The sequence below is a fragment of the Corvus brachyrhynchos genome, unplaced genomic scaffold, assembly GCF_000691975.1.
Source record: "Corvus brachyrhynchos isolate BGI_N302 unplaced genomic scaffold, ASM69197v1 scaffold131, whole genome shotgun sequence".
NCBI lineage: Eukaryota > Metazoa > Chordata > Aves > Passeriformes > Corvidae > Corvus > Corvus brachyrhynchos.
Window position 1 is genome coordinate 88,675 of NW_008236438.1, and position 12,173 is coordinate 100,847.

General features: G+C 38.4%; 1 protein-coding gene across 5 annotated transcripts in view; it reads left to right on the forward strand.

The window, feature by feature from the left end:
• The window catches only part of MAST4 (microtubule associated serine/threonine kinase family member 4), a 130,251-nt gene that overhangs the window by 43,899 nt on the left and 74,179 nt on the right, over window positions 1-12,173 (forward strand). For 3 of the 5 annotated variants that reach the window (XM_017747066.1, XM_017747067.1, XM_017747070.1), the window contains one exon: window positions 7,796-7,884. In XM_017747066.1, coding sequence (XP_017602555.1) covers window positions 7,796-7,884 — 89 coding nt within the window. Of the gene's footprint in view, window positions 1-7,788; window positions 7,885-12,173 lie in introns of all 5 variants that reach the window. The other 2 variants (XM_017747068.1, XM_017747069.1) reach the window with 1 other exon arrangement.

Sequence of the window (12,173 nt, forward strand, 5' to 3'; positions counted from 1 at the left end):
GGTTCAGAGTGAGAAGCATCCTGCCCCCAGCCTGGCCTCCGCAACTTGGTAGGAAATGTCTGGCTGCATTCTGTCAGCCCAAGAGATGTGCCAGGAGGCCGTAGTCAGAATCTGGTGTGATACGGGTTGATGTAAACTGCAGGGGATGGCCCAAAAGCACAAGGAGGCCTCTTTTTTGAACCTCCTGTCTGCAGCCTGGATAGGCACGCCCTCTGGTAAATAGGGTGTTTCCTATCTAATGCAAACAGTTTCTGCAGGGTTATCTACTATGCCCTGCGTTTGGTTAACACCTCCAAACTAGTGATGCTGTGGTCTTAATAGGTGTGATGTATGGCACTTTTCTTTAAGATAGCACTTGTTAAATATTATAAACCAATCACAGTGGCTACTGATTTGGGGTTTTTCCACTTAGCCTTTTTTTTTTGTTTGTTTGGTTTTTGTTGTTGTTGTGCGGGTGTGTTTTGGTTTCGGTTTTTTGTTTTGTTTTCTTGGTGGTTTTTTTGTTTGTTTGTTTTGGGTTTTTTGGGGTTTTTTGTTTTTGGTTTGGGTGTTTGTTTTTACTTTTTTTCCTTTTTTTTTTTTTTTTTAATGTTCTGAATTATGTAGCATACAGATAAGCATACTTAGCAGTAATTTAGGCCAGCCCCACATGTTTTTCCGCTAAATCTGGTGCTAGCTTCCTAATTACTTTTCTATTTTGGATAACATTTATGTATCAAGGAATTTAGTTAAATTTCTCAGTATGATAGCAAACATGGTGTTCACCTAATAACTTGGTTTATTTCCCTTCTCAGAATACTAAATAAGCTATAAATTCAAGAAGCAGTGGGTTTTAAATGATCCTGATATCATGTTCTCAATGGGTTGTATGATGTGAAGATGCAAAAATGTCATTTTATGTATAATAAAGCAGAACTGTACACACAGAATTGCCCAGTGACCTGCTGGTTTATGGTCCTGAGCATTCTTTTTGACAGCACTCTTCTGCCTGTTCACTTTGACTGTATTACAGACTTTAACTTGTGTGCAGCTAATTTATTAATTTTGTACGACTGTGAAGTTAGTAGTTAGCTTAGTACTCTTTTTGTTACTATAGAGATGAATATTTAATTATGTAAGTTTAGGAAGGGTCAGGACAGACAGAAGTACACCATTCTAATTCAGTAGAAGAAATTCTGATTTCTTGTAACTACTAATTATTCTCCTATGCAAGAAGAAGAAAAATTATGGATCAAAATTGACTAGAGTAAAGGTGAGAGCAGTCACTGAAACTGAATACACTGAACACATCCAACTAGCAAGTTCAGTTGAGAAGGCATAATTAAGGATCTGCTTATTTGTATTGTAATGCTCTGGGTTAAATGAGACTGAGAAGCCCTCTACAGTATAAGAAGTCTTTGTGACAGTCTCCCTCAGGTCTGACTGTTAGAGATTTGGCAGATGTTTTCGCAGTTCTGTGCTTTTTCCTGGTGTCTGTTTTTGCAGTGATGCTGTCTTGCATGTGTTTGAATCCTTTAGGCAGTCCACGGAAAGGGTGATCATACATCTAGTTGATTGCATTTTATGTTTTATTTTCCCTGTAGATTTTTATTGTTTAGAAATATGAAGAAAAATACTGAAGTCTCTTCTCTTGTATGGTTGAGGAAAGGTGAAGTTCTGATGACATGGTGGCATGCTGGTAATTGGTATTAATGGTAAAGAGAAGGGTGTTGCATGCACATTTTTGAGTACCTAGAGAGGATCTATCTGTGGCTTACTGCCCATGTTTACCTGGCCAATAGCCAGAACTGAAGCACTTAATGCAGTGTTGCGAAGGTTTGAGACAGACCACCAAACTAGGGCTGCCCAGCAGCTGCACACTTCATCTTGCTGTGCCGTGTTCATTATGTTTTGACAGCACTCTTGTTTCTTCAGACTAAAGCTTGCCTTACTTAAATTGACTAAACCTTACATACAAAAGAAGAAAATCTGAATCCCTCCATTATAACACTTAAAATTTAAATCCCAATAGCCCATTTTTCACAGCTCGTTACAGACTGATGGAGAATAATTCCTCACAGAGAGGGGATGTGTAAGTAAGTAGAACATTTGGCTGTATGTGCAATGTTGTAAATGTAGGAATTTAGAGATACATATTTATATAAATATATGCATGTATTTTATGCATGTAAATATTAATGTATGTGTGTATGTGCTTATATACTTGTCTGTATACCCATACCAGATTTGGAGAGTGTATATGCAGACATATAGCCAAAATATATCAGAAAATACTGCTAGATGATAATAAATTGATATGAGCGTGAAATACTGACAGCCTTTAAAAGAATAAAATGAAATTTCTGGGTGTTACTGATGCTATATTTTACTTGCATTCAGGTGGTTTGCACACTTCTCTCAATTATTGTATCACCTTGAAAATTTAACTACTTAAATCTAGGAAATATCTCTCAAAATTGTAAACCTTTCCTTCCTTATTCTTTAGTCTTTCGTACCTGTAAGTTGGAACAGGGTAGCAATGATTACCGTGGGATGGAGTCTGTTGACTGTCCCAGTGTAACTCTTAATTCTGCAGTATTCAGTGTGGAACAGTCTTGGTCAGTTTATTTTCTCTCATAAAGCAGTCTAGGTGTGAACTGGCATTAAGTGTGGGCCGTGTGTTAGTTCGGCTTTCTAGGTCTGCAGATGCTTCATCAAATACAAGCTTAAAGGCTGCTTTTGACAAGGAAGCTGCTGCAGTATCGGTGTGCGTCATCTTTTCAGGGCAGCCGCTTTTTGCATTTGTTCCAGTTAATATCCCACAGAACTTGTCTGGATTCTGGAGCACTTGGAAGTACTTACTGAACTGCTCTTTAATGCAGAAGGCTTCTTCTTTAAAAACAAAGTAAACCAAACCAACCAGACAAAAAGCCGAAACAAACCAAACTAAATTCCTCACTTTAAAAATTCTGGGTTTTTGTAACTGCTGTGTGTGCTTTTCAATGACTCTTCAGTGTTGGTGTTGCTGAAGATAATAACTATGAAGTCATAGCTTAGCTACTTTCATAACAAGTTAAATATAATTGGAATATAACTTAAATTTAACTTTCCTGTATAAACAAAGTCACGACATCTCAAGTCTTGCTAGGGACAGCATGTTCCTGCTGGGGTATGCAATTTTAACACCAGAGAAATTACAGCCACCTTTTCTATCCCTAGAGCTTTTATGGGAGGGCTAATCTTGCATTATTAGTGTCTCTTGTGTACCTGGTTAGGCCTTGCATTCTGGGTATGGCAGTAGCTTCATTTCTTTGCACTTGTATTAGCAAGTAAAACCATTTGTTTGTAACAGCTTCTTCTTAGAATGGGAGAAATCCTCTTCTAATCTTTGCCTCCAGCTAAACCACTATAGATTACACTAATACCAGAATTAAGATGGTGCATCGTGGAGTAGTGCTGTGCTCAGCATAGCCTGTGAGAGGTGGTGAACTGTTGTAATAGCTTACAGTTCAAATCCATCTTCATTACAAGTGTAAATATTAATAATTGAGGATGGTGGAATGAAATAATTATAAATTATTAAGGCTGATGCCATATTTCCTATGAAAAGCATGGCAAGTGGTAATCTGACAAAATAGTCTGCTTCCCCTACTTTTTTTGAATAAATGAAAGTGATTAACCTTCACTGCCAGTAATTTGCTCATCTATTAGCCCTCATTCAGAGGCAAAAATTTCCATTTCAGTGCATATCTTCCACGACTATTGTCATTTCTTGATTACTGTGTTGGGAAACCTGCATTTCAGTTTTGGATGAAGTACTGTCTGTCCTAGAAGCACTGCATTTCTGCTTCAGCTTTTTATTCTGTTTAGTGTTTCCAGGAGATCGTGGAATGCAGCTCTATTTTAACAGCCGTACTAGTACTTGGGTCTTGTGCTTTGCTGATTTCAGTCTAACAGTTCCCCTCATTTATACCCAAATAGCTTTTGCCTGATAAGGGAAGAATTGTGGCTATTTAAGGAGCAAAGTAATCAAGCTTTTCTCAACTGGATTGCATCTTTCAGCAGCTGCTCTTCACCCTAGCTTTGTTGCAAAAGAAGTTCAGCAAAAACACTTTCTATGTGGTGTCTTCTGTTTGTTTTATCCTGAGTGCTTCTCATCAGAAGCATTGATTGTCTGTAGCAGCTGGAGCAGTGACTTGGAGTTAATGCATTGGAAGTGATACTGGAGCTGGAGTGAAGGAGGAATTCCCCCACAGTGAGACATAGTGAGAAGTGTCAGGATAGGGAGGAGAAGAGTGAGTGGGCAGGAGTGTCAGTGACGGAGAGCAGGAGGTAAGACAGAACCTGTCTGGGAGGGTGGATTCGGGAAACAAGTAGGAAATTATGAATTTCATTCTAAGATAAGGAGCAGTGCCATTTGTCCAGGGGAGTACTGATACAGTGCAAAGTCAATGACTTCCAGATACGTAGTCACCTGGGAGGAATAAAGTCCAGGAAGGATCTACGTGGGACAGAGAAGAAGGCAAAGGGCAACAAATGTAAAGTTTCTGTCCTGTTCAAGTTTTGTGTGCACCCCAAAGTTTACTTATTATTAAATGTGACTTGATTTTTTTTTCTTTTGTTCTCCCTTGCTCTTTTTCTTCTTGTAAAAAGGTTTTCTCTTTTTTAAATTTTTTTTATTTTTAAATGTGTTCTAAGCTTTGCATCTTACCTGCTGCCTGTCATGCAAGTCTCTTCTTGGTGTGCAACCTGATCACAACATGAAATTCAAGGCTTAGAGAATTGCACTTTGAGGGTTAGGGCTCTGTGGTTTACCAAGGTTTATGTTTCCCTAAGTTACAATCCCTGTAGAGTGTTCCTGCGTGGCTGTAACTTTCCTGCAGACAAAGAGGCTTTATTTCAGGGCTGCCTCATATCAGGTGGTTTATCTTGTCAGATTTGAATGGAAGAAGAATAGTTTTATGAAGACAATAGAAGGGGAAAGTTACTCGATGTGTGCAGAGATCTAGAAAAAACAATTTTGTCTGCAGAATGGTTTTAACTTCTGAGATTCTTTTGTATAAGGAAGATTGCTGTTTCAAGGCTAAATACAGTTCAGTAACTAATGCTTTGATACTTTCTTTGTGCCACCCTGCTTCCCATTTGCGGTGTTCTGGCAGCTTATATCATCTTTCAAGGTTCTCTGAAGTTTATTTTTTTTTCATCCACAAAATGCCTCTTTTAATAGCATTATTTTGGGGAAGGAATTGTGTTTCACAGATTATATGGGATGGATTACATTGTTTCAAAATCTTTGTGAAGCACAACTGAAAAAACAAAGCTTACAGTGAGAGCTCTAGCATGGATTTGTCCTTCAGTGCAGTGAGTTGCATCTTACCTTACTAGTAAGGCAAATAGAGGAGACTTCATAACTTTTATTTTTTATTTCTCAGTGGAACATTTCATTTGAGTGTGACAGAAGATGAATTCTCTCTGCAGCCATATCTCATCAAATAGCAAAGATTTTTTTGAAATGGCAGCAGCGGGGAAAGATTTCTCATTATGTAAGATCTTGATATTGAGGGTAATAGCGTCATACTCCCCAGAGTATTAAAAATACAAAGCCTTCAAAAAAACCGCCCTAAGATAAGTTTAATTAGATGTCTTTGATAATGATTTGTGAAAAACATTGCACATTCACCTGCATAATGTAAAGTTTGGACATTAATGTAAAAGTGAATACAGGGCATTTGTTTATTTACATAGGAAATTCTGGCAAAAGTGATAGAAGTCTCCATTTCTACAAGGGCGAGTGATAAGTAAGAGCAAAATCTGAAGGGTATCTAAAATTTTTGTTCTTCAAATGTGTTTCGTTCTTGTGACAGGAGTTGTGGTGGTCCTTTAAATGCCGAACTTTTGCCATGCAAAACTGCTTTCAAGTCACATAATGGGTTCTCCCAGTCTGCACCACAGATGTTGGTAGTGATACCATCACATCATCATGGATAGATGCAATCTGTGTGTCTTTTAATGAATGTCGAATGAATACCAGAAGTTTCTCCTGGGTTCAATTTTAGATTGGAGAATTGCAAAGAAACAGTTATTCAAGCTTTTAAAACAAGAGTAGCAGATAAAGGGAGAAAAGTTAGCAAAAAGACGGTGACATTGCATGAAGCCGGAAGGAAAGTTTTGGCTTTCTTAGATAAGAGAGGAATTAAATGATTCTTCAGCTGGACAAAATTTAGAGAAGGAGGAAAACAATACAACTTTGTTGTCTAATGGAATATGGAATATTTGCTAGGTTCCATGATTAAAAAAGTAGAAATTTATCTAGACAGATTAGTAAAAACCATAGGTATATAATTTCACATTTAAAAAGTTACTCCTTTTTGTTTGGCTTAAAAATGCCTGTGTATGTTTTAAATAAATTTTGACTTTTCCAGTACTCTAAATGTGAAACTTGCAATAATTTTGTACATTCTTAAAAAGGTCATGGTACACTCATGGGTTAAATCACTGAATGTAATAATTAAGTAATATGGCACAACTTAATGTAATGTGCAAATGGACTTTGCATTAACCTATTAGAGGTTTGGGAGTGGCACTCTTGCTGCTTCACTAAGCATTTTTCAAGGGGAGGGTGGTCTTAGTGTTGGACTTTTTTTTCCCTGTTGTGGGTATATTCTATACTGATTTCATACTTAGCTTTTCCTCGACTTTTTTTTTTCCCCTTCTGTATTACTTTGGAGTACTTCTGCATCTGTATTTCTTAACTATTTATGCTATTAAACTCCATCCATTCTTTTGAGACATCTACAAACAAGATATGAATCTGCTTCTCTTGGAATCTGCTTTGATAATTAAATGCTTTTGCATATAAATTTATCTCATTTTAGTAATTTGGAATTTATCTCAGTCTTTACAGAAAAATTTTGATTGCAATGCTGTAAACATTAGCATATGCACTGCAGTTTATACACAGCTCAGGTCTCTTAGTTCAGGATAATATTTTCCTTCTGCATGAATGTTTGGAGTGTCGGGGATTTATGTTTGTGAGAATATTCTTTGTAGCAGAATGAGGCGAAAAAGAAAACTAATTTTCCAACAAATATGTAAAAACTATATGATGTATTTAAGAAAAACAGCTCCTTTCCCATGTTTAATAGATGCGTTAATTTACTCTTTGTCTTGTTTAATGATCTTGTGGTATGGGAAATTAGTGGCTTTGCAGATTAAAAATGTATGAGTTAAAAATGCATTCATCATCTTAGTTATCACCTATTCCATTGACAGAAGGCACAGATGTGAAATTTATCTCAATTATTAGATTTATAATTATTATATCATTCTCAGATTGATAAATCCTGCTCTCTCTGGCAAGAGAGAGCAAGATTTAACATTAGTTGTGATTTCAAGCTACAGTTCATGCAACAGAAATAGGTTTAGCCATTGAATGGTGACTGTAAACTCGAGACTGTGTTTCACATTGTATTTATTTTTATATTTTGTAAAAGGCATATGGCAGAGAAATAAGCTGTAGCCAAAGAAGAATATTTTGTAAATGACTGTACAGGGAAATGCTGGTCGTCGCAGAGAACAGCAAACGTGCAAGCCTGAAAAGTATCCATGGTGCATTTTCTTTGGAAACTTCTGTTTTTGCCATTATCTGTTATGATCGTTGACTTCCTGGACATGCCTACAAAAACAACAATAGCTCTGATTTTTAATAGGAAACTGGGAAGTCAAGGAACTCAGTAGCAGAATCTCAAAATGCCCATATGTGCTACATGCTGTATTTCTGATGCTAATGTCTTCTTTTCTCTCTTTTTGCCCACAGCTGTAGAACAAGTAACAGGAAGAGTTTGATGGGCAGTAGCCAGTCTCCAGCTCTTCCTCGGCCTCATTCACCACTCTCAGCTCATACAGGTGATTTTATAACTATGCTACTACTGCTGTTACGAAATTCTTAGGATGTCTCTATAACTGAAGGAAAACACACTCTACTGTTCTTTTCACTGTTTGTAATAGCAAAAAGTTGCACGTCATTCCATCCAAATTTCTGTTTTCTGTTTAGATCCATAAATCCTGTGTTATGATCAGGAGCAGTCCAAAAAGATCATGTAGCTATTTTTTATTTCCCCACCTTGCATTCTGATAGATTTTCTCTCCCCCCGCCACCATTTCCCTTCCTGTAGCTTGCACCATGTAGGAAAGGTAGTAGAGTCCACATTACATTGTGTTCCTGGTACTTCTGCTCCCCAGGATTTTTAACGTTGGGTACTTTGCTGGTAGTTGCTGTGCTTCAGTTTACATGGCAATGAATTGATGATAATTTTGTTTGTCTTCTGTAGCACCTGAAACACTTAAAGCTTGAATGAATGCCCATAAAGAAATACTTTATTTATAATAATGGTCTTAATTTTTTAAAAGGAACATTTTTAGCATATCAAATCACATTTCCACAAAGGTTTGTTGTCTTTTTATTTTTGAGGGTGCATTGGCTTTAACTGCAGGCCAAAATGAAAGCCCCACACTAATCCTTGTGTGATCAATGACACTGAATGCTTTGAAGGACTGCTCTCAGGTTGATGTGAAACAAGATGAGATGCAGAGCTTCACATGAATTTTTGAAGTATATTAAGGCGTCTCCAGTTTTCTTGTGGAAGCCAGCATTGTTAGAGAAAATACGGTGGTGATTTTCACTCTCAGAAGCAGCTGTCACAACTAGGAATCCAGGCAACGTGAAAATCTGTGAAGAGTTCAAGGCAGCAGAGCATTTAAAACAAACAAAGGAAAACATGGTGCAGACTGTTTTGAAAGTGAAAAATTAAATCCTGGAATGCTGTTTCGGGTCTCCCAAATGCAGAAATTTCCATTTAGAAGAGGAGATTGTGGCCACCATAAAAACTGTCTGGTTGTGCTGTGCTGCCTTGAGGAAAGCAATAACAATGCTTGCTCTAGTGTGTCTGCTGAGATAAGTGACTATACCACCTGATTGGAAATGGGAAGCTTGGACCAATGATGCCTAATAAACTCAGAAGTATGGACTGGCCAGCACATGTCACCTGGGATCTGGATATAGGTTGTGTATTTGATAAACGCTGGAAAGTTCCTGTCTGGCAGCGGACTCAGGCTTTCAGCCAGTTGCTTCATCTTTTGAATTGATTTCTCAAACAATAAAAGAGAAATAATATTGCTATATCACAACTACTGTCAAGTGGCTCTGAAATTTGAAAACCAATTCTGTAAGTAAAAAGACAGATCAAGTGTAAATGGTCCTTTTGCATCAACTCAGCAGTATGTACTGTGTATTCAAAAACGTAATACAGAAATTTGACAGCAATACAGTAGGTTCTCTTATTTGGATACTTCTGAAGGTAGGTGTGCTAGACACTTGAGCAGCACCAGTAAATATTATATATGTGATGAAAATTTGCATGTGCGTGGCCAGCTCTATTATTAGCTTGCTTCTGTGAATGGCTAAATATAGTAAATATTCACACAACCGTTGGCTCCTAGCTCATCTAGCTAGTGTGCCTAGACAAGTCTGTACATCAAATCCCTGTGAATGTCATCCTAAGCCACGCAAATAAAAAAAGATGCAAATTTCCTTAGTTAAAAATTTTCGTCTATGTATGCAGTAGGAGTTAAGTGTTTCAAGTGTTTGATGTCTATAAATCGATGGTAATGTCAGATTTAAGAGGCTGGATTTATATTGATACTGCTGTTTCTGTGTTGTCAGAGCTGCCAGATGTAAACTGCACTTCCTGCTGCTCTCTGTGGTGGCCTGTACTGAAGGCCTGTTTCCTTGCAAAGTGTGGTAGAGGGTGTGTGTGCTGTACAGCTTGCTGGGTTTATTCTTCTTGCCCCTCCTTGGCTGAGAGGGATTACTCCAAGTCAGAGAGGCCTCCTTGACTCCACTGAGAGAACCTGGTATATCTCCTGTCCAGCTATATGTGATTGTAGGGTCTTTTCTGAATCTGAGATTCTCCTAGAAAAGTTCCTTAAATGGAAAGTTTTTACTTTACAGCCTGCTACTTTACAGCCAGATCATCTACCGGGAACATGTACCTCAAGCTATAAGTCTCTGAGAGACTGGAGATGATCCTCTAAAACCTTCATGTATTTCTTACTAATGTTTGGTGTTGGAGGAGGAAACAACAGAAGAGGGAGAGACAAACAAAAGAGTTTCTAGCCCTTGAGGAGCATGTAGTAAGCTGAATGTGCAGCGAGGTGTCAGTGGTTGCATTTACTGAAAACAGGTTTATTCATCAGCCTGTTCTTGGCTGAAGTGTGGTAATAACATTTTTGACAAATATGTTCTTGTGAGATTATGCGGAATTTGGAGGACTTTGGAGAGCACCTGCTCTGAAGGAATTTTTCTTGCGTGCTTTCAGAGTTCAGTTTCATTCAAGCAATCTCCCCAGGTGAGTGTTGGCTCAGGAGCAGGCTGCGTGGATGCTAACTGCTGATGTAACTTTGTGAGACCATTGCACAATTTCTTGTTGCTGGGTTGTCAAAGGAAAATACTGGTTCTTGTATCTACCTTTTACAGGACTCAGTTTAACTGATGAGAAAGCTAGGAACTTCAGCCATTGAGGATTCTTCTAGGATAGGTGGTACTGGAAACATTTAGCTTCATCACATTGCACCTTTTGCTGGGTCACTCTTTCTTACTCAGTTCTGTGCAGCAATCCTCTTGAGTGTAGGAGAGAGGCTGCAACAAACCTACCAACTGTCCTGTCAACTTTCCTGGCTGCTTAATTCCCGTTCCACCTTCTCAACATCTGTAAACATGCATTGGGAATTATTCTCGGTCCTCTTTTCTCTTACTTCTATTGTGTCTGTTTTTGTTACTTTGCTTCCTGCTTTAGAAAAAGCTTAACTTGCTTCCTTGAGTTAAATCAAAAGCACCGGCGGAGATGTGTGGCCACTTTACAAGGTTCTAGTCCCTTCATCCTACCTTCCCATTCCTTGGGGTCCTCAAGGGCATCATTTAAAACACAGAATTTTCTTCTTCTGGAGCAAGGAGAGGTAGTGTTTTATAGGTCCTCTGTAGTAGGAAGAGGAGCTATTTTGAGCCTAGAGAGTCAGAACATTCATGTCAGCCAGCTGAGTCCTGGGTCAGGTAGAATTCTGTCTGGCAGTTCTCATTTAAATGTGATTAGAAACATGTATTTGCTTGGAAATATGCTTGGAAACCATGATGTGTACTTAATATCATTTTAGGACAGAAATTATGATACTCCATTATTTCTGTTCATATGCTGCAAGATTACATTTTACTGTCTTTTCATGTCTTGGAAATTTAACTGGGCTTGGTATGTCAGACTGGCATCAGATAGCCCTGCCGTGGCCTATCTTCTGACATAGTTTTAAGAACAATCACATTTGCTTTAAGGTGAGAAACTGGAAGGGAGATCTCTGAGGCTGCTTTCAAGGTCTGGACATACTCTGAAGTCACTTTCCTTTGATTGTGGAAAGGAAGTGCCCAGAGGTTTCTTGTTGGGCACTTCCCTGATTCCATGAAACAGGAAAATGGAAGACGTCATCTGCTATGATTTGAGTCATTCAGATGGAAAGATGGATAGATTATGCATGACCCTTATTGTTCAAGCTCTTTTAAAACCATTTTGGCTTCTTGTTTCATACCATCAATACTTTTTTCTGACAGATCTATTTTTCTTGGGGTACTGGATCCCACTATTGTACTCCCTACTCTCAGGAGCTCCATCCATCTCTGGGGAGAGTCTGCTGTTGCCTTTACTGAAAAGAGTTCCGTTAATTGCCGTTATTAAAGTGGACTAGATTCTTAGTGTTTGTACTAAGTTTGCATTCTTAGTTGCCAGCTGGAGTTAAAGCACAACAAAGGGATAAGGACCTGCAGTAACAACTAAGTACCATGCAGCTGCTCACCCACTCACAGCATCCTGCTACAGCAGACAGACAAATTAGAAAAACACTGAAAAGTAAAACTCCTGAGTTGAGACTAGAACAGTTTAATAATTGAAACAAAACAAATTAAAATATAATATTACTACTGAAGATAATAATAACAACAACAATAATTGTAATGAAAAGGAGAGTGCGTGTATAATGCCCAAGAAAAACAAGTGATCCGCAGTACAGTTGCTCACCACCTGACCAATGCCCAGCCCAACCCCCAGCAGCAGCCAGCCGCTCCTGACCACCTCCCTCCAGTTTCCGTTCTGGCC